A 23,713-nucleotide genomic window follows, 5' to 3' on the forward strand; every position below is an offset into this window, starting at 1 on the left:
AAAGTCAGACCAGTGAATTAATTGGGCAGCAGGAATTCTACAGTGGATCCAGCTACTGAATGCTAAAGCCAATAGATCAGAACCAGGCTTCACAAGAGACATGCTTCCATGTGGCATTTAATGCCACAAAGAGGAAAATATATGTCCAATGGTGAATCTCTTTGTGTGAAAGGAGACAAAGTTTATATCTTCCTTTCCATCTCCATAATTTCCCTACCAAGGGGAATCAAGGCCAGCCCCATTGCATGACCATAGCTTATACTCCAACCAAGACTAGAAATATGCCGTGGTTCCACAGCACCAAGGGAAAGGGATTGAAGGAAAGAGTTTTGGGCAGTCATTGAACCTGCGGTCCTAGAATTTGGGAGATGAAGAAGGTTGTATATCACTAGGACAGAAGAGAATAATACAATATCAATAACAAGGATGATGAAGACTACTCACATGCTTTTTATACCTACCATATAAAAAGGACCTTTACTCATAGAATGCTATTATATACAGAGAAAATGTAATTCATTTTTCCAGATAAAGAAACTGAGGCCTCAAAAGGAGGAGTCATTTACTACACAGAGAGTAGACAGAAAAGAAAGGATTCTATCCAAGTTTTATGATTCTGAGCTCAGGGCTCTTTCTAACACAATGCACTGTGCCATGGGACCAGGGGGGGGGGGAGAGTCACTTTTGTCTATTTCTGTCATGCCAGGGAAAGAGAGAGCCCCACACAAAGTTGGGGGCCCAATCCAGATACTCACCATAGATTATAATATTCTTGGTTGCAGTACGCGTCAAACCAGTGAATGAGTTAGATACAGTACAGGTATAAGTGCCAGCATCACTCAGGGATGCAATAATAGAAAATGTGGCTGAGTTGCTGACTGGTTGTCCATTGTGTAACCAAGTGAATTGTGCTGCTGGGTTAGAATCAGCAACACAGCTCAAGGTAATATTTGCCCCAGTACGGTACTCATTGGCTGAATGTACAATTGTGGCGTTATCTGGTCCATCTGGAAGAAAGAGAAGGATTCCATATTGAGATTATGGCAGAAATAAGGGGGCATCTCCTAGTCTATAACCCATCACCAAGAACCACTGTGTCTCCCTGATCCTCCTTTGAGCTGGGAAATTCACAACTCATCTTCTACTTTTCCAGTGTGGATCTGAACTTGGAAGATCTTAGGGCTTTCTCCAGTTCCGCACCCTGGATGGCCACCCTCCACCAGAACACATGACAAGGCCAATTTGGGCTCCCTAAAGATGAAAGGGGTTGGGAGCCTCAGAGCCTAGCTCTTTAGCTCTCTGAGGAGGGATGGAATTAGCCTGGCCTCTAGGAACACACCACCAAGCTATAAGCAGGCACCATATAGGAAGAACAAATTTACTCACAGGCAACATCCAGTGTGAATGGATCACTCCTATTGCGATAAAATGGGTTCTTGATTTCACACACATAGGGCCCTTTGTTATCGCTTCTTGTGAGACTGCGGAGAGTGAGTGTCCTCCTATCTGGCGACAGCTGTATCCTGCGACCAGCTGGGGCAACTCCGTTTATGAACCACTTGTAAGCGTGAATTTGACCTGTAGCATAGCAGGTCAATGAGAAGTCTTTGGTCTCCACTTCAGTATTGTTGGAGGTGAGAATGGTAGGTTTGGACAGTGGCGCTGTGCAGAGAATAGACAGAAAATGACTGTGTTGGTTCTTTTTCTTACCTTATAACCAAATAAGTGGTTTGGAAGTGGCCTGTTTAAGACCTTAGCAAGGCAGGAGGCCAGAGACCAAGAACCTGTGATTTCAATGCAAGGACACCCCTTTCTCTGGTGCAGATCACAACTCCTCCAGGCCTTAGGAAAAGTTCAGCTTCAGTTCCTGTGGCTGACAAAGACATTCACATGGAGCCCAAGCCCCGGGTGCTCAGTCTTTCTGGGCTGAAGCAAGTAGGACTGGGGATGACCTACCCCAGACAGAAAAATCTGGGGAGATTTAATTGCATCTATCCAGGAATTCACTGAAGCACTATCACTATTAGAACAACTTGAAGAAGAACCTGAAAAGATTCAAGTTGTAACTTCTATGTGTGACATACCCACAGATATACCACAAGGGGTGTTTGCAAAATATCAAAATGATATGAGTTAGATTAAATCTATTACTCCTGTTAGGATTGAGGTCAGGGAAGGAATACCATCTAAGATACCACAATACAAATTGAGTAGAGAAGCAAGAGAAGAGATAACACCTATCATAAATAGTTTGCTTGAGCAAGGTATATTGAGACCTATGGTATCTGAATACAATTACCCAATATTAGCTATTAAAAAGAATAAGCTAAATGAAGATGGAACTCCTGCCTGGAGATTTGTGATGGATTTAAGGGCTGTGAATAATTTTATATGAAAAAAAAACACACTATAACACCATCTCCAGACAATATCACAACTCAAATACCTGCAGAGTCTAGGTGGTACACAGTGTTGGACCTGAGCAACGCTTGCTTCACTATACTGTTGCACCTTGATTCTCAAAATATTTTTGCTTTCCAATGGAGACAAACCCAGCTGTGCTATGCAAGATTAGTGCAAGGATGTTGCGAGTCTGCTTCAATATTTTGTCAACTATTGCAGAGTGATCTAGCTACCATAACTTTCAAACATAGCAGATTGATACACTATGTGGATGATTTGTTGCTAGCATCTCCTGACCCTAAAACATGTTTGGAAGATTCAAAGAAATTATTGAGAGAACCTTATAAAAGGGGACATAAAGTTTCTAAAAAGAAGATTCAATGGGTCCTACCAACAGTTGAATATTTAGGGTTAGTCCTGGAGGGGGACACCAGGAAAATATCTAATAAAAGGAGGGCAGACATACAGAAGCTAGGCACCCCTAGAACTAAGAAAGAACTTAAGAGCTTTTCTGGCGGTTGCTGGTTTCTCAAGGCAGTACATAGTAGGATATTCTCATATTTCCAAGTGCTTGATTGATATGACAAAGAAAGATATTAAAGAACCATTGCAATTAAATAAAGAACATTTACATGCTTTGTCACAGTTGAAAGGAGCTATTTTATCAGTTCCAATTTTGGGAATACTTGATTATATGAAAGAATTCCACTTGTATGTCCATGAAGCAGATGGTGTTGCTTCTGGAATATTAGCACAGTATTTTGGGTTAAATCTGAGGGCTATTGCATTTTACAGTCCTATCCTTGACACCGTTGCACAAGGAATGGTTCATTGCCTCAGGAGCTTAGTAGCTACAGCTCTAATGGTCAAGAAGTCATATGATATAGTACTAGGATGTAAATTGTATGTGTATTCTGCACATCAAATTGAAAAACTGTTATGGTCGCAGAATATGCATTCATTCACCGATGCAAGAATATCCCAGTATGAAGTCATTTTGTTAGGCAATTATAACATCACAATTCATAGATATGCACCATCGATCCCAGAAACTCTGATCCCTGATTTGCCAATGGATGGAGAAGTATTGCATGATTGGGATCAGATAGTGGAACTCATGCATAGGCCAAATGAATGCCTTAAAGATACACCTCTTATGGATCCAGAAATAGAGTTATACATGGATGAATCCTCTTATGTTCATGATGGGAGACAATTCACAGGGGCAGCAGTTGTTGACAATGACAAAACTCTTTGGCATGCATCACTGCCAAGCCATGTCGGCACTTAGGGAGGATCATGGCCCTAGAATTAGCTAGAGGGAAAAGAGCTAATATTTTTTCTGGATTCACAATATGCTTTCTCCACGGTGCATTGGTCATCATACATATGGTAATACAGAGGGCATAAAACTTCAGCTGGGAAACCAATTGCATATCGCAATCTGATAGATCATATCATAAGTGCTGTAGACTTTCCTAAAGAGGTGGCCATAATCCATTTTAAGGCACACACTCATGGGAAGGACAGAATACCCGTAGGGAATGACTGAGCAGGCACAACATCAAAGTACGCTGCTAGGTTCGATCCTCACCATGTGCTGAATTTCTCTCTGATCAAAAGGCATGATCTCACTGAAGCCTAGGATGGAGAAGAGATGCAGTCATGGAAAGAGCAGCTAGGTACTAAACTAATCAAGGGTGTCTGGATTGCTCAAGGGGGTAAACCTATTCTCCCTAAAAAGTTATATCAACATCTATGCACTGTAAGTCATGCAGAAGGACATTATGGAGTGCAAGGGATTCTGGATACCATAAAGAGATATTGGACAGCACCAGGAATTACAAAAAATACCATTAGAACTTGTCAGGCATGTAAAACATGCAAGAGATATAATCAAGGACATTTTAAGAGTGCTGCATTGGGAAGCAGACCACTCAGCTATATGCTTTTTCAGTGTATTCAAATTGATTATATCAACATGCCTAGAGACAAGGGATACGAATATGCATTGGTGATTATGGATAAATTGACTAGATGGGTTGAGGCATGTCCATCCAAGAAAAGTGACACTGCTACGGTAGTGAGATTTCTATTAAAGGAGATTATACCTAGACATGGCATTCCTGATACCATAGATTCGGACAAGGGGTCTCACTTTACTTCCCAGATTCTAAAAGTAATCTACAAGAATTTAGGGATTAAGTGCAATTACCATTCAGTATATCGACCCCAAGGTTCCAGGCAGGTCAAGCGTATGAACAAAGAACTGAAAACATAAATAGGCAAACTCTGTTCAGAAACACATTTAAAATGGACAGATGTTTTGCCTCTTGATTTGTTCAATATTAGAACCAGGCTTAGGACTGACCTGCATTATATCACCTTTTGAAATGCTACATGGTCAGCCACTTTGGCATGGTAGGACAGTAAGACCACCTTACTTGTCCATCTTAAGAGGGGAATGTGTTCTTCATGAATACTTAAAACAGATACAACGTAGGATTGAAGAACTAAGGAAACTGGGTTTGCTTGGGCAAAGAATACCACTAGATTTTTCATTGCATGAGATAAAACCAGGTGATAAGGTATATGTCAAGAACCTTAATAGAGAATCTCCTACAGAATCAAGATGGATCAGACCAACTAAGGTCATAATGACAATCCCAACATCTATAAAGGTTGATCAAAGAGATCCATAGTTCCATACTTCACATGTGAAATTGCATCACACCCATAATGTTGATTAGCTCTGGGAATATAATCAATAAGCAATGACCGTCCCTACTGACAACACATGAAAGGACATGACTACTTGCCACCAGAATACAGACAAGAGAGTCCTACATATGTTAACATGATTAAGTGATAGCACCCCTGGAGCAAATGCAGCCAGTGTTGCAGCCAAAAGAATAGCATTAGAAGCCTTAGAAAAAGCCTCGATATATTTCTATACAAAGTCTCTGCCAAGAACTAAGTACAGTAAACATTCAATAAATCTTCTAGTGAAAAGTGAAACAACAAGAATTAGCAAACTTGAAATCACTATTTTTAACAAAATCCTGAGAACCTATGCATAATGGTCACACCCATCTGTGAAAAAACATATGTAGACCTTACTTGCTTTTCACGAAGATATACATATGCAAAGCTTACCTCCATGCACGAAGAGAATACATGTAAATCTTACCTGCAGACATAAAGATTGATAAATTCTGACAAACATTCATGAAGATTTCAACTTACTTCCATGCAAATATACTTTTCACTCTTATTTGCACACACATAAAAATGTCACATGCATACATGTTTGTGGTTTGTTCGTGTGTTCTGGGTTCCTGATTGATTATTCCGGTGGATCCTGATTTGAAGACCACATCTTCAATCAAGACTGGAAGATGGCAACTGGCATGCAGACCAGACAGAGGACCAGAGAGTAAGAAAGATTTTATGCAAACATCGTTAAAGGACATGGTAGGACTTTGGAACTTTGGAATTTTGGAACTTTTGATCATGAGGGTATGTAAGAATGCATAATACATGTTACCTCACATATATGCACATATATGCACACATCCTACATAGAATACACTTTAGTAAGATATCTCATAGAATGGGTAAGTACATAACATGCATAGTGGCATAACAAAAGACACATTGATACAAATTTCTGTGGAAAATTCAAAGATTTCTTTTCTGTATGAGTTTGCACAGAAATATAGTATGATGTACATATGTCAATGTGTATGGATCCTATGTACACATGTAAATTACTATTGACTAATGAGCTAACTTTATTTGAGTAATTTATTAATATTCTAACTACTAACATTAGTGACAGCCTAGTGAATTTGTTTAAGTCTTAGGAAAGTAGACATAGAAGTTCTGAAGTATAGAATTTACATTGCATTATGATTGTAGGTTAGCATTTGTTAATGATAGTAAACTTTTCTTAGTGACTGTATAGACATTAGGAATTAGGACATTTGCATATTCTTAATGTTAGTGAAATTGTTGGATTGATTTGACAAATGTTACAGGAGTTGTTATGTGAAACTATATTCATGTAAATCCCTTACCTAAACCATTTTCCTATACGATTCTTAGCTTAACATCTATGTAGATAGAATAGTTAAGTTAGGATTTTTTTATCTGGGGGTGGCTAAGGGAATACTTAAGATAGCACAGGGTGAAGAATAGATAGATAGAATTAATAAGTGTAAGTATCATTGAAAAATGCAAGTTGATTTTTTTGGAGAATAAAAGGGGGGATTGTGGAAGAGGCATGAAGAAAGAGAGGATTTGCAGGACAAGCCAAGCATGCAGATCAAACTGGGGACATGATCTGCAAAATCAAGGTGAAGATTCCAAAAGGAATGTTCCCAGGAGGAGGCAGTTGGGACCCTGGACAGAGGAGAGAAACTGGGACTTTGGGGTTCTCTCTGGGAGTGACTGACCAAGAGAGAAATCTCTTCTCTGGATTCCTGATCAAGAGAGCCTGGCTTTTCCTGACAGGCAGAGAGAAAGACCTTTGTGGTTTTTTGAAAGAGTCTGGACTTGAATTACTCAAGCAGAGATTATCTGACTGGAGAAGGAAGATTTAACAGTTATCTTCCATCTCTCTGGCTGTAGCCAGAGTGTCACAATTGTGACTAGACTGACATTTCCTAAACCCTTCTTAATTCTCCTTGTAGGTTAGGGACAAACTTCATCCCTCTCACCTCAATCCACATTCTGTTTGTTACCAATAAACCCTTTACCTGAGAAAAGAAGAGTAAAGAATATTTCTCTGAAATCGCATAGTTCCCCTGGGTTACTTAGAAGGTGGCTGACTAAGACCAGGGGAGGGGAAAGGGTAGCAGGAGGGCTTCAGGTGAAAGACTGGGAGGTGAAGGGTGGAGAGTAGAAAATAGTTTGATTTATTAGCTTTAGTGATCTTTAGGCAGCTCCAGAGTAATCCCCTCTAGCAGTATCTATCTCTCTAGCCTTATCTCTCATCTATCTCCATTATAACTAGGCAACCTCAGGTGTCCCCTAGTAGCAGCTCTCTAGTCACAAGCCAGAATATCCAGTTACCACAACCAGAAATATTTACACAGATTATCTCTTATATTACAAAATGGACTGGTGGGGAGGGAAGGAGTATAAGGGATGGAGAGGGTTGGGAGGTAGTTTTAAAAGACTTCCAAAAATAAGGAGGGAAATAAGAAGGGATGGGGTAGAAAGGGTAGTGAAATAAGGGTGGAAACTAGGAGGGCTGATTAAAAGTAGATTATAGAAGGAAATAGTGAACGAAGAAAATGCAGAACTACAAGTAGAAAGCAAAATGTTGGGAAATACATATCTGGTAATCATAACTCTGAATGTGAATGGAATGAACAAATCCATAAAACACAAGCAAATAGTAGAGTGGATTAGAATCCAAAACCCTACCATATGATGTCTACAAGAAACACACATGAGGAAGATAGATACGCATAGGGTGAATGTAAGAGGATGGATCCAAATCTATTGGGCATCAACTGATAAAAAGAAGGCAGGAGTCGCAATCATGATATCTGACAAAGCCAAAGCAAAAATAAATCTAGTTAAAAGAGATAGGGAAGGTAATTACATCCAGATGAAAGGCAGTATAGACAATGAGGAAATATCAGTACTCAACATATATGCACCAAATGGCATAGTATCCAAATTTCTAAAGGAGAAACTAGTGGAGCTCAAGGATGAAATAGATAGGAAAACTATACTAGTGGGAGACCTGAACCTTCCTCTATCTGAACTAGATAAATCAAAACAAAAAATAAATGAGAAAGAGGTAAGAAAAGTGAATGAAATCCTAGAAAAAATTATAGTTAGTTGATATATGGAGAAAAATAAATGGGGGCAAAAAGGAATACACATTCTTTTCAGCAGCACATGATACATTCCCAAAAATTGACTATGTATTAGGGCACAAAAACATTGCAAACAAGTACAAAAGAGCAGAAATAATAAATGCAACCTTCTCAGATCACAATGCAATGAAAATAATAATTAGTAAGGGTACATGGAGAGGTAAATCAAAAATTAATTGGAAATTAAACAATACGAGTCTCCAAAACTGGTTAGTCAAAGAACAAAACATAGAAACAATTAATTTCATTGAAGAAAATGACAATGATGAGACATCCTTTCAAAACCTATGGGATGCAGCCAAAGCAGTACTCAGGGGGAAATTTATATCCTTGAGTTAACAAATTAGGGAGGGCAGAGGCCAATGAATTGGGCATGCAAATTAAAAAAACTAGAAAGTGAACAAATTAAAAATCCTCAGATGAAGACTAAATTAGAGATCCTAAAAATCAAAGGAGAAATTAGTAAAATTGAAAGTCAAAGAACTGTTGATTTAATAAATAAGACTAGAAGCTTATACTTTGAAAAAACAAAATACACAAAGTACTAGACCATCTAATTTAAAAAAGGAAAGAAGAAAACCAAATTGACAGCATCCAAGATGAAAAGGGAGACCTCACCTCTAATGAAGAGGAAATTAAGGCAATCATTAAAAGAATCATTATGCCCAATTATATGGCAGCAAATGTGGCAATCTAGGTGATATGGATGAATACTTAGAAAAATATAAATTACCTAGACTAACAGAGGAAGAAATTGGTTACCTAGACAACCCCACATCAGAAAAATATTGAACAAGCCATCAAATAATTTCCTAAGTAAAATCCCCAGGTCCAGAAGGATTCACAAATGAATTCTATCAAACATTCAAAAAACAACGTATCCCAATATTATACAAACTATTTGGCAGAATAAGCAAAGAAGGAGTTCTACCAAATTCATTTTACGACACAAATATGGTACTGATCCCAAAACCAGGCAGGTCAAAAACAGAGAAAGAAACATATAGATGAATCTCGCTAATGAATATAGATGCAAAACTCTTAAATAGGATCCTAGCAAAAATACTCCATCCAGTCATCACAAGGGTTATTCACTATGACCAGGTAGGATTCATACCAGGAATGCAAGAATGGTTCAATATTAGGAAAATATGAATCTTAAAACTGCTCAGACTCTACCTTGGAACATTTGGTTAAGGCTATTCCCCATTTAAAAATGGAGGTACTTGATCAGGAATGTACTGGGAATTTTAACATTACTCCACCCATACTTAGGCATACTTTAGGGGAAGATAAAGTTGTAAAACTCCTTACTAGAACAATGAAAAAGTCCCTAATTCATACTTACAGTGAGTCCAAAACCTTAAGCTAGGTCTATTTTTTGATCTAATACAAAAAGGTACTAAGTTCCTATAAAGGTTAAATTAATCAGTAAAAGGTCAAGCAACTTACAAAAGGAAAGCATAACAAAAGAGGTGTGAAGTTTTAGTCTACTCAGAGAAGGTGATAACAAAAGAATATGTGAATTAAGAATGGTAAGTCCTGTGGAAAGCATCTACTGTGATTAGTAGATGTGAAAATTTAGGGGAGCTGACATAAGAGAAATTTTTCTTTAAAAGGAGATGGTTCTCTCAACTTAGGAGTTAGTTGGATCTCAGACTCGTTGGAGTAGCTGGGTCTCTGAACTTAGTTGGAATCTTGCTTGGAACAAAATCTTGTGGTGAGTGGATAAAAGACTGACTTAGTTTTCTCTCTTAAAGAGAAAGGCCTAGGCCATTTGGCCTAGGCCCTAGGCCTTTTCCTACTATTTCCTCTTACTCTGTCTCTCCTTTCCCTTAATTCCTTCATTCATTTTAATTAAAATCTCTATAAAACCCAATTGACTTGGGTATTTCATATTTGGGGTTTTTCCCATGGCAACAACTTATTTTTGATATAAAATCAAGACACTAAAATTATTTCTACAGTTTTGGCAATTCACAGTCTTGAACCCACATTTTCATGGTAACAAAAACCATCCACATAACTGACCATGTTAACAAGCAAACCAATAAAAATCACATGGTTATCTCAAAAGATGCAGAAAAAGCCTTTGATAAAATACAGCACCCATTTCTATTGAAAACACTAGAAAGTATAGGATAGAAGGGCCTTTCCTAAAAATAAAAAACAGTATAGATCTCAAATCATCAGCAACATCATCTGCAATGGAGATAAACTAGAAGCATTCCCAATAAGATCAGGAGTGAAACATGGATGCCCATTATCACTTCTATTATTTAACATTATACTAGAAACACTAACAGTAGCAATTAGAGAAGAAAAAGAAATTGAAGGTATTAAAATTGGCAATGAGGAGACCAAGCTATCACTCTTTGCAGATGATATGATGGTCTACCTTAAGTATCCTAGAGAATCAACCAAAAAGCTAGTGGAAATAATCAACAACTTTACCAAAGTTGCAGGATACAAAATAAACCCACATAAGTCATCAACATTTCTCTATATATATCCAACACATCTCAGCAGCAAGAATTAGAAAGAGAAATACCATTTAAAATCACCTTAGACAATATAAAATACTTAGGAATCTATCTGCTGAGATAAACACAGGAACTTTATGAACACAACTAAAACACACTCTCCACACAATTAAAAATAGATCTAAACAATTGGAAAATCATTGGTTGCTCATGGGTAGGATAAGCTAACATAATCAAAATGACAATCCTGCCCAAATTAATTTACTTATTTAGTTCCATACCCCAAAAAAATTTTTAATGAGTTAGAAAAAAAAACATAAAATTCATTTGGAAGAACAAAAGATCAAAGATATCCAGGGAAATCATGAAAAAAAATGCAAAGAAAGGAGCACTTGCAGTCGTAGATCTAAAACTATATTATAAAGCAGGGGTCATCAAAACAAGTTGGTACTGGCTAAGAGACAGAAAGTAGGATCAATGGAATAGACTAGGGGTAAATGACCTCAGCAAGATAGTCTATGATAAGTCCAAAGGTCCCAGTTTTGGGGACCAAAACCCACTATTTGATAAAAACTGCTGGCAAAATTGGAAGACTGTATGGGAGAGATTAGGTTTAGATCAACATCTCACACTCTACACCAAGGTAAACTCAGAATGGGTGAATGACCTGAATATAAAGAAGGAAACTATAAGTAAATTAGGTGCACACAGAATAGTATATTTGTCAGATTTTTGGGAAAGGAAAGACTTTAAAACCAAGTAAGAGCTAGAAAAAATCACAAAATGTAAAATCAATAATTTTGATTACATCAAGTTAAAAAGTTTTTGTACAAACAAAACTTATGCATCCAAAATTATAATGGAAGCAACAAATTGGGAAAAAATCTTCATTACAAAAACCTCTGACAAAGGACTAATTACTCAAATTTATAAAGAGCTAAATCAATTGTACAAAAAATCAAGCCATTCTCCAATTGATAAATGGGCAAGGAACATGAGTAAGCATCTTCCATATGAAGAAATCAAAACTATTATTAAGCACATGAAAAAGTTTTCTATATCACTTACAATCAGAGAAATGCAAATCAAAACAACTCTGAGTTATCAACTCACACCTAGCAGATTGGCTCATATGACAGCAAAGCAAAGTAATGAATGCTGGTGGGGGTGTGGCAAAGTTGGGGCATTAATGCATTGCTGATGGAGTTGTGAATTGATCCAACCATTCTAGAGGGCAATTTGGAACTATGTCCAAAGGGCATTAAAGAACAGTCAGAAGTGATTCTGAACAACTTGGAGGAATCTACGAGAAAAAAACACTATCCACATTCAGAGGAAAAACTATGGGAGTAAAAACACCCAAGAAAAACAACTGCTTGAATACATGGGATGAAGGGATATGGTTGGGGATGTAGACTCTAAATTAACATCCTTGTGCAAACAACAACATGGAAATAGGTTCTGATCAAGGACACAAGTAAGACCCAATGAAATTGAACATCAGCTGTGGGAAGGGTAGGTAGAGGGGAGGGAGGGAAATAAAGAGATTACTTTAACCAAAAAAAATTAAATTAATAAAAAAAGAAACGATAAACAAGGGGCAGCTGGGTAGCTCAGTGCATTGAGAACTAGGACTAGAGATGGGAGGTCCTGGGTTCAAATCTGGAAGAACTATACACAGTAACAGCAATATTGTACAAGGATCATCTGTGAAAACTTGGCTACTCTCAGTAATGTAATAATCTGGGACAATCCTGAAAGATTTATGACAGGGAATGTTATCCACTTCCAGAGAAAAAAAACTATTGGAGTTTCCTTTCATATTAGTATATTTGTGGTTTTATTTTGGAATTTGGTTACGTATAAATGTGCTCTTACTACAATGTCCCAAATGGAGTGTTTCGTACAACAATAAAAATACAAAAGAAAAATTAAGGAAAAAAGAATTAGTAGAATATTAATGGTCATGATTTACCAAGCTCTTTACAGATATTATTCCATTTGATCCCAAGTCACTCAAAGAAACACTGAACAGAATGAGTTCAAAAACAGAAACTTCAGATTCCTCTGAATTAATGCAGAATGAAGTGAGTAGAACCAAGAGGGTGATTTATACAATAACTACAGTGTTCCGAAGTCAAAGAACTTTGAAAAACTTGGGACCTCTGATCACTGCAGTGGCTAACAAGGATTGCAGAAAACCCATGATAGTGGGTTACTCACTTTCTACAAAAACCTACAGACTTCCTATGAAATCAGCTGCCTCACTTCAGAAATGGGATGCAGTCAGGGTGTATGTTGCAACAGATATTTTTTGAGCATCAGAATTTGTTTTCCTTGATTGTCCATGTGGCATCATAGGTGTATTTTAATCTTGAAACAATTATTAATATATCAATAGTGCAACCTATATTCTTATATACCAGATTCATGGGCAAGTAGTTCTTGATCATTGTATTTAATAGGTACTGGATTAATTCTGACCACTCTCCAAATCTACAGTCCAAAAGTCAGAAGAATTCCTGGGTAGGCTGCCACAGGGTCCTAGTTCCCACCTTGTCAGGCCAGATTCCATACCAGGTCACATGTTTGAATAAACTCCTCCTCCTTGATCTAATGGTTGTCAGTTGAGCCAATGTTAACTCTTATGCCATGTTACATGATCATTAGCTACCTCCCATTCCCCATTCCTTGATCCTCCAATAAAAGATTGAGGAAATATGTAGTTTACTTTTTCTCTCTCTCTACTAGAATCAGAGGAGCACACATTAAGGCTTTTTAAGCACTGTCTCTGAGTCTTTCTTCTTTTATTATATTCCCTCTTTCTCTATATCCCCTTCACCCATTTTCCCTCAGATCCTAACTCTCTTTGTCAGGTGTCCACCTAGGAATAGATTAATTCATGGCTACAGGCAGGCACAACTCATACCTGTCCCAAAGATTTTAGTTTTCATTAGTGGTAGAATGTAGAAGGGGGACAGAAAATAGATTTTAGTTAATTGGAAAAAAAATAAATTAAGAAAAAGCTCTTTTCAACCACAGGTGTCAAATACATAGCCTGCAACATTCCCAGGTGCTGCATGAACCAGGGGAAAAGGTAATTGTAAAATAGTTAACAAAAGAAAATGACAAACAGATAATTATATGATAATTTAAAATGTGAGCTTTAGGCATCCTCATGTAAAGATTGAGGCGAATAAAAAATCATCCCTCCTCTAAAGTATATGCTGTTGGTGTCTGACTTCCCCAAGGTCACTTCCCCACTTCACAATTCTATCTCTCCCCGCTGCTCTCCATTCAGAACATCCCCATAGTCTAGGAGAGGAAGTTGGGATACCCCTAAAGTTTGTAACAATAAAATTGCATGAAATAAAAGGAAACTAAGGCCAGAGATGACCTCTCTATGAACCTGCTGCCCATTAGTGTGATTATGAGACTGAAGGTTTTGTCATCAATACATAGGAATGTCAGACCAGTGAATTAATTGGGCATCAGGAATTCTACTGTGGACCCAGTTACTGGAGGCTAAAGCCAATCATCCCTTTACATGGATAAGAATCAGGTTTCATAGCAGCCATACTTTCATGTGACTTTTTATGCCACAAAGAGGAAAAATAGAGGTGCAATGGTGAATCTCTGTGTGTGAAAGGAGACAAAGTTTACATCCTCCTTTCCATCTCCAGAATATCCTTGCCAAACAGGATCAAGGCCAGCCCTGTTGCATGACCATAGCTTATACTCCAACCAAGAATTAAAAACATTCTGTGGGTCCATAGCACCAAGGGAAAGGGATGGAAGGAAAGATTATGGAGCAGTCATTGAACCTGCAGTCCTAGAAGTTGGGAGAAAAAGAAGGTTGTATGCTACTGGGACAGAAGAGAATAATACAATATCAATAACAAGGATGATGATGACAATTCACATGTTTTTGTGCCTAACATGTAAAAAGTACTTTCCCCACATAAAATCCTATTATATACAGAGCAAATATTATTCACTTTTCCAGATGAAGAAGCTGAGGATGTGAAAGGAGGAGACACACTTACCACACAGATAATAGACAGAGGAGGAATGATTAAATCCAAGTTTCATGATTCTGAGTAGAAGGTTCCTTCTACCACAATGCATTGTGCCATGGGACCACGGAGGCAGAATGTCACTTATGTCTATTTCTCTCCATGTCTATTTCTGCCAGGGAAAGAGAGAGCCCAACACAAAGTTGGGGGCCCAATCAAGCTACTCACCATAGATCATAAGAGTCTTGTTTGCAGTGCGCGTCAAGCCAGTAAATGAGTTAGTTGCAATACAGGTATAGTTTCCGATATGATTCAGGGATGTAATAATAGAAAATGAGGCTGAGTTGCTGACAGATCGTCCATTCTGTAACCAAGTGAATTGTGCTGGTGGGTTAGAATCAGCAACACAGCTCAAGGTAACATTTATCCCCGTTGCGAACTGATCGCTTATATGGTCAATTGTGGCAATATCTGGGCCATCTGGGGGAAAAAGAAGGATTCCATATTTAGATTATGGCAGAAAAGAAGGGCATCTCCTAGTCTGTAACCCATCACCAGGGACCACTGTGATGCTCCTTTGAGCTGGGAAATTCACAGCTCCTCCTCTACTTTTACAGTTTGGATCTGAACTTGGAAGATCTTAGGGCTTTCTCCAGTTCAGCACCGTGGATGGCCACCCTCCACCAGAACACATGACAAGGCCAATCTGGGCTCCCTAAAGATGAAGGGGTTTGGGAACCTCAGAGCCTAGCTCTTTAGTTCTCAGAGAAGGGACTGAATTAGCCTGGCCTCTGGGAACACACCACCAGGCTATAAGCAGGCACCATATAGGAAGAAGCAATATACTTACAGGCAACATCCAGTGTGAATGCATCACTCCTATTGCTATAAAATGGATTCCGGATTTCACACTCATATGGCCCTTTGTTATCTCTTCTTGTGAGCCTGCTGAGAGTGAGTGTCCTCTTATCTGGCGACAGCTGTATCCTGCTACCAGCTGGGGCAACTCCATTTATGAACCACTGGTAAGCGTGAATTTGACCTGTAGCCTGGCATGTCAATGAGAAGTCCTTGGTCTCCACTGCAGTAATGTTGGAGGTGACAATGGTAGGTTTGGACAGTGGTGCTGCGCAGAGAATAGACAGAAAATGACTGTGTTGGTTCTTTTTCTTACCTTATAACCAAATAAGTGGTTTGGAAGTGGCCTGTCTAAGACCTTGGCAGGCTGGAGGCCAGACACCAAGAACCTGTGATTTCAATAGCAAAGCTCCCCCCTTTCTCTGGTGCAGATCTCATCTCCTCCAGGCCTTAGGAAAAGTTTAACTTCAGTTCCAGTGACTGACAAAGACTTTCACATGGAGTCCAAGCCCCGGGTGCTCAGTCTTTCTGGGCTGAGGCAAGCAGGACTGGGGATGACAGACCCCTTCATCCAGCACCTGGGCTTGGATTTGAGGCCTTTATAGCTTGGCAGAACCACCAAGAGTTTGTGATTCCTTGGCCTGGGCTTTCGGAAGCCAGTGTTCCTTACCTTGACAGCTTGATAAGGATATTGGGAGAGGTTGGTGTGGATAGACTAGGGACAGGCCACAAGGAGACTGTGCTCAGAAAGGGAAACATTACTTTAATTCTGAAGAAAAAAGAAAAGGAAAGGCAGAGAGTGGAAATAGATCAGTTAGTATCAGGGAACAAAAGGAAGAGCCTCAGGCTGGGAGTCAGTTCAGACCTGGTTCAAGTCTGGAGATTTCAAACCCACAATAACATCTCTGGTGCCTAGGACATGATTTGTCCACAGGAAGTAGTTCCTACCCTTTACAGAAGATTCTGGAATTCCCTGCTTTGGCCTCTCCCTTTTCCTTAGGTGTTTCCTACTCTATAAGATAAGAATGAGAATGTTGAAGGTGATCTTCAAACTTAGATATGGTTTTATGCTGGGAATCTAAACTAATGGGGAATAATTTTCCCAGAGTATTCATGGCCCAAGGAGAGCCCTTTCCTTATCTCTAGTTGGAAGTAAGGCCTTGCCACTGAGAGAGATATGTATGCCAGAGCAATCTCTGGGGCACATACATGAGGATCGTCAGGCCTCTGTCCTGGGTCATCCATGGCCAGCTGTCTTAAAAATAATTTCCAAATTGATAGTCATAAGTTAGAAATATTTCAGCTTCCTTGACCTTTCTCCTTGTTATTTTGGTAGAGCTTGCACTCCATCCCTGGGTCTCCATTGGGAAGTTTAATGTGAGGAAGAGTGAGCCTCCCATTTGTATCCAGTAAAGCCAAGTGACACTGGCCAGGACAGTGACAAATCTGAGGTCAGCTAGCGACCTTTTGTAGTGGGGGGAGAATATGAAGGAACAGTGAGCATTCTCTTGGGCATGAAGGCCATGGTAGGACTTTTTGGAAGGTGTTTTGGCAGCATCAATGGATACAGTGCCTGACATGACATAGTGACTAGTGGTAGCCTAAGAGGGAGAAAGACCTATGTTCAAATTCTGTCTCAAAATGTGACTGGCTGTGTGTCTTACTAGCAAGTCCCTATCTGTGTCTCAGTCTCCTGATCTGTTAAATGGGTAAAATAATCTCTCAGTCCAAGTGTTATTGGACCAAATGAGAACATATATAGAAGTTCTGTATAAATCCTGAAAATAGCCCAAACAACGGTTCAGAGGAAGAAAAGTACAGAGTGTGAGTCTGAGTACCAAATGTAGACTCATGCTGTCTGAGCACACAATGCATGGCCAGAAGTATCTGAAAGGCCTGATGCCCTTTTGTGAATGGCTAAGGTTTAATGACAGACCAAGAACACTCAAGGATAGTCTGTAGGCAATAGAGAGTCATGAGCAGAGAAGAGACTAGAGCACACACATATTTAATTGAAGGACCAATTGAGGGCACTAGAGATGCTTAGCCCAAAGAAGAGAAGACTTGAGTGGGAGAAGAGACGTGTCTCCATGGACTGGTGGAGTTATAATGGGTTTTGTGACCCTGCCACGGGATGTTCAGTGGCTTACATTGATCAGGTGGGGACTATTTTCCTTTCTCCTTACAGCAACATTCAGGTACCCTTTTATCTCTTGTCTATCACAGAACAACTCTTTTTTTTTAACCATTACCTCCTGCATTAGAATCAATACTATGTATTGTTTCCAGAGCAAAAGGGCCAGGCAATGGGGGTTAAGTAACTAGCTCAAGGTCACAGAGCCAAAGAGGATCCAGTTTTAATGGACTTGACTCCCTGATCATTTCTCTTCCAAAAATGATTTGGGATGCCTTGGGGAACTAACTGAGCAGGATTCCTGGCCTGACTCTGCAACAGTGCTGAGACCCATAAACAGGTTCACATCCAACACAATCCCTTCATGGGTGAGGATGGACTCCAACATTTGCCCCTCTATGATCTGATGCAAATCAGGCTGGCTCAATTATCCCTGGCCTCAGATATTCCTCTCTTGCTATTGGTCTCCTTCTGTCCACTAGGTGGAACTACCAGGTGTGACAAGGAAATCACTTTTAAAAGACTGATATATATTAATTTAAGGTCGCCAAGGAATTAAGCTATGTAATTCCTTAATGAAAACTCAAGTCAGTCTTCAACCTTTTATGGAGTTTTAATTGCAAACAGGAGGAAGAAAGGAATTAGAGATAGAGAGATAGAGGGAGAGTGAAAGGGGAGAGAAGGGAATAGGGCTTCAATACCCCTTCTGTTTAGGCTGGGCCAAAAGGTCCAAACCCTTAGATAGCTGGGGCAATGAATGGAGATCAGTCCCTATTACTCACGTGACCAAATATGGAGAAATAGTCTCTGGGGCCCCCACCTTCAGCTTCCTTCAGCGCAAGCTTCTCAGAGCACACAGCAACCACTCAGACAAACTCCTCAATCACCCCCAGTCTTCAGACCCTCCTATCCTTCAGGAAAACCCTCCAAGTTCCCTCCCCTCAGTCCTCACATCTCCCAATCACCTGTCCATCAATTTCCCTGTGCCAATGGAGGCTCTAGCTTAACCCAGGACCACCCAGAGGTCTCTGGCCTTTGCACATGTCTGTTGAAGGTCATATTTTCAAATAATTAAATCTTTGATCCTTTGCTACAGCCCTTTCTAAATCCTGTTAACCTGAGGAGGATAGAGATTGGAATAATTAAATTTTGATCTAGGCTGCAGCCCTTACTCAATCCTGTTAGGACTGAATAGGGTGGAGATTGATTCCAAGTATCTCCATTGTATCAATTCTAAAATCAATCATGACTCAAAGAAATTCCTGTTCTATGCTTTAAGCATAGGTCAAAGTCCTTTCCATTGTTCAGCAAAAGGTTTCTGTCCTAAAGTAATCTTAAGAAGGGAAGAGGAGGAAACTCCCATGCCAATGGTGTTCACATTCCAATAGCCAAGACCCACTATCAATAGGGAATTTTTCAAGTATGAAATTTCCCAATGGTGAAATTTCCAACATTTATAAGTCTAAGAAATTTTGAGGTTTACACAGGACAGGAAGAACTCTGGCTCATAAAAAGTTTCAGAGTAGCAGTTGACACCTAATGTGATCTAGGGCATCTTAACCTCTCTAGGGCTGTCTGTGGATACAACTGATTTCAGTTCCCTGGAAAGATCAGGAAATGTCCAATTAAACAGAAAATCCTGAAAATCCAAAGAGAATTTAATAAAATCAAAAGAAAAAATGCAGAATTAAATAAATCTAGGATCTGTTTTTTTTTTTAATAAAAATACAACTAAATAGATGACCCATTGGTTAATTTCATTAAAGAAAGAGGAAAACATAATTACCAAAAGCAAAATTGAAAAGGATGAATGAGTTAGCAATGAAGTTGAAATTAAGGAAATTCTGAGCAATTATTTTGAGCAATTATGTACCAGCCATAACTCAGAAACAAAGAGTCATTTAAGGGTTACATCTAAAAAGCAAATCGGGAAAGGCTTTACAAAGTTATAATTGTGGATTGTCTTATGGCTCAATTAATATGGAAAGGCATAGAATATGTGGTTTCAGGTTTAGGATGGTATCCTCATGAAATCTGGGTACCCATTGCTAAAGATATACTACAGAAATATTTAGTCTTTACTATTAGCATACCCCATTACTATTACCACCTACACTCCACAAGGTTAATTTTCTTTTTTGTCACAACATCCTGTTGTTTTTCCTAGTGTTCTAAGAGATCTTCCAGTATCAGGACCTAATGTTTATGTTGATACGAATGCTAGTTATAAGGCAGGAGTATACAAGGAAGGTAGCTACCTGTCATTTTTACCACTCCTTTTTCTTCTACCCAACAAAATGAATTAACAGCTGTTTTGCTAGAATTTTGGTTATTTCAGGAGCCTTTCAACCTCATAATGGACATTAAATATGTTTTTCAGTCTTTGCAAGGTGTAGAACAAGCTGTCATCAGATCTACTCAAAGCAATGTACAAATGTTATTCTGTAAATTACAAACTGTCATATGTATGACAAAAGACACATCCAGTGTATGCCATGCATGTACGCAGCAATACCAATTTACCTGGACCTATTTTTAAAGGAAATGATATCATAGATCAAGCTTTGATTGCTCAATGTTATCTAACTGATATGCAATTAGCTGAGAAATCCATCATAGATTTCACCAAAATAGTACTGCTTTAGGCCAAATGTTCCAACTCACTAAAGATCAAGCCAGGAGTATTGTTAAAAAGTGTCCTAATTGTGTTCCAAACCATCCCCCAATGTATATTGGTGTGAATCCCAGAGGCTTAAGTAGTACAGATATAGGGCAAATGGATGTGACTCACAAACCGTCCTTTGGACGACTTAAATATATCCATGTCACTGTGGATACTTATTCAGGGTTTTTATGGGCTTACTTTTCAGATGCCTGGTCCCCCCAGAACATTTAAAACAGATATTGGACCTGCTTATACTTCCAAACAACTTTTTCTTTTTTGTAAAACTTGGGATATTCAACACCTCACAGGTATCCCATACATTCCACAAGGACAAGCTATTGAGGAGCATAGTAATCAAATACTAAAAATGTTTCTTTTAAAACAAAAAGGGGGAGACAGCACCCCACATCAACGATCGGCAATAACTGTATATACTATAAATAATTTGATCTTTACTTCCAATAATATATCCAGAGCTGAAAATTTTTTCTCTGCATTTTCTTATGAAGGAAATTGAGGTACCACTACTCCTGTATTCCCTGCTACAGAAGAAAAATTTGTCATATGGAAAGATGATGATCAATCCTGGCAAGGACCTCACCCAGTGGTCCTGCAAGGCCAAGGCTTTGTTTGTGGCTCCACAGGTAAAGACAGTGTATGGCTCCCTTCCTGCTGAGTTCAAGAGACTGACTGACCATAAAGAGAAGGACGAGAAGAGGACTCCGGAAGCCTCACAAGGAGACTCGACTACGTCTCAATAAGATACTGACTCTTCTACTTCTATTCCAGAATTTAAGTACAGCTACTGGAATAAAGAGATGGGTTTTTTGGGAACAACCACCTTGCGTAGAGTATGTCGGCATGGGACACACTTTACCATAAGTCATCTTATATACAAAAACTAATTCTGATATTCCTGGCATTTACCATTTTGAGAGACAAGCTAAGGACAATAATCAGGCCAATAATTGTTTGTGTCTTTCAATTGGACTGGACTAGTTGAGGCACCCCCAGTGTGCCTCACACGAGACCATCCTGAATGCCTGCCCCTCAGATCTCTGCAGGTGCATTATTATGGTCATCCTGACCTGTCAGACTCTTTCTGGATAGGATCTTATCGTGTAGACAAAGGGGTAAAATATAAAGGGTACAGCCAACTGCAATATTTAGTTTGGCTAGGGGAATCTTGTGATGGTACTTGGGGACAAGAAATACCTATTTGTCCTTCTGTGATGGAATATGAACAAAGAGACACTGTTAATATGTTTCCTCCCTTGCTATTGTGTAGATCTAAAAGGGCACCATGTATTCATTGGAAAAATATGATTTGGGTATCTTGGCATAACGACACAAGGTGTATTGGAAAGAAACTGGATTCTTATGAATTTCATGATAGTTTTATAGGAGGATACAGCTTGCCTTTGTGGGTGATGCCCCCAGAGCTAATTGGTTACGTTCTGCTAATTTCATACAGATTTTGATTGATTATGGAAAGACAGCCCTGGCATTGGATAAAGTAAATATGTATCACTATGTTAACGTTTCTAATAATGGAAAAGTCCAAAAACCAGTAAATACAAGTGTTACATTAGACATTCAGACTTGCCTAACAGGGGGATATGCTTTTATACCTACAGTAAATAATCATCCTGAAGCTGAACATTACTGAAATAACAAGCAAAAGAGTTAGATATTTGAATATTGGAATGTAACCTGTAGCAACTGTAGGGTCAGTTACTGTGTAGGATCACAGGTGGATGGGCCTGTCTTAATCATTAAGTGACCACGCATGGCCCTTTTTGCCACTGAACATAAAGATTCATGGTATGGTAGCCCAGGGGACCAAATTCTTTATGTATTACAACAAAAAATAAGACCACAACATAAATGATGTATTACTTGTATTGCATTAGGCATAGTAGCATTAGTTTCTTCATTGGCTTCTACTATAATAGATTCTGTATCTTTAGCACAATCAGTATCTAACTTACATTCTCTTGAGAATGACGCCAATCATTTGAAAGCATTGGCTACAAATGTAACCTCAGCATTAGAAAGAGAAAAAGAAATTGATACAAGTTTTTACAAAAGTATTATGATGTTACAGAAAAATATGACTGATCTAACAAATGAAGTAGAATATGTCATTGAAAACCCACATGAAATGTGATTATAGATATACTGCATTTTGCTTACTATATAAGAGTAAATAATGACACAAAAACATTGGAAAAAAATTAAATTACAATTACAGGAATTATGGGACCATGAAAACATCACCAAATATATTAACAATCTCAGTATATTAATTCAGAATATTGATTCATCCTTTCAGGAGGATCTTTAACCACAGCATATCGCAGATTCTTTGTATAATTGGATCGAAATATAAAAAGGAATATTTTCCTCCTTATTTCATGATATGACTCTTTTGTAGTTGGTGCACTTGTGATTTTGTTTATCTGCTTATGCTTGCCTTGTTTGCTAAAAGTTTAATTACTAGTTTTGCTTAATTGCAAAAAAACTATTAATGGGATCCTGTACCAAAAGGAATTTGATGTCTTAAAAATAAATGGGGAATTGCAGTGAACCTTCCAGGAACCCATGAGAAAAAATTCCTCTTCCCAGGTGTTTGACACAAACTATTCCTGCTGAGTACACCAAAACATAGAAATCTCAGTTCAAGGCTGCATAAACAATTCCAAGATCTCCTGAGAACGGGTTAACTCCCCTGTTCACATTCTGGGGAGGATTGGGGAGAATAGATTGTTTCTCTTGAGGAGAACTTTAAATCTTGCGTGCTGCATACAATAAACATTCATTATCCCTGCTTTGATAATGTTGCAGTCTTTCATTCTTGCAACTTTTTAGCAGTCCCCTATTGCAACTCCTTAGAAGTCCCAGGCAGTTTTCTAATACGCAGTTCCCTCAATTGATCTTCAGAGACTCCAGACCCCTCAACAATCTGGCTGAACATTCCCCACTTCACTGTTGCCACTTGTAAATTGTGTCATCTAGAACCAAATACAATAATCCAAGTGCCATCTGATTGTACAGAAAGACAGCTATCTCCTTATTCTTCGAAGTGGACATGCTTCTCTTAAGACTGCATTAGTGTTTGGGGTAGTTGTGTAGCTCAGTGGATTGAGAGCCAGGCCTAGAGATCAGAAGTTCTGGGATCAAATCTGACCTCAAATAATTCAAAGATATATGACCTTTGGCCACTCATTTAACCTCCATTGCACAGCATGGATTCTAAT

At 38.8% G+C, this 23,713-nt stretch overlaps 1 protein-coding gene across 1 annotated transcript in view; it reads right to left on the minus strand.

Moving 5' to 3' along the window:
• Positions 1-595: 595 nt before the first annotated feature.
• LOC103102305 (carcinoembryonic antigen-related cell adhesion molecule 5-like) overlaps positions 596-23,713 on the minus strand; it is a 51,428-nt gene continuing 28,310 nt past the window's right edge. Inside the window, exons 6-9 of the mRNA XM_056825362.1 lie at positions 15,647-15,922; positions 15,025-15,276; positions 1,387-1,662; positions 596-1,007 (exon numbers count right to left, since the gene is read on the minus strand). Coding sequence (XP_056681340.1) covers positions 679-1,007; positions 1,387-1,662; positions 15,025-15,276; positions 15,647-15,922 — 1,133 coding nt within the window. The 3' untranslated portion in view covers positions 596-678. The remainder of the gene's footprint in view (positions 1,008-1,386; positions 1,663-15,024; positions 15,277-15,646; positions 15,923-23,713) is intronic.

This window comes from Monodelphis domestica, chromosome 4 (assembly GCF_027887165.1).
Source record: "Monodelphis domestica isolate mMonDom1 chromosome 4, mMonDom1.pri, whole genome shotgun sequence".
Classification (NCBI taxonomy): Eukaryota; Metazoa; Chordata; class Mammalia; order Didelphimorphia; family Didelphidae; genus Monodelphis; species Monodelphis domestica.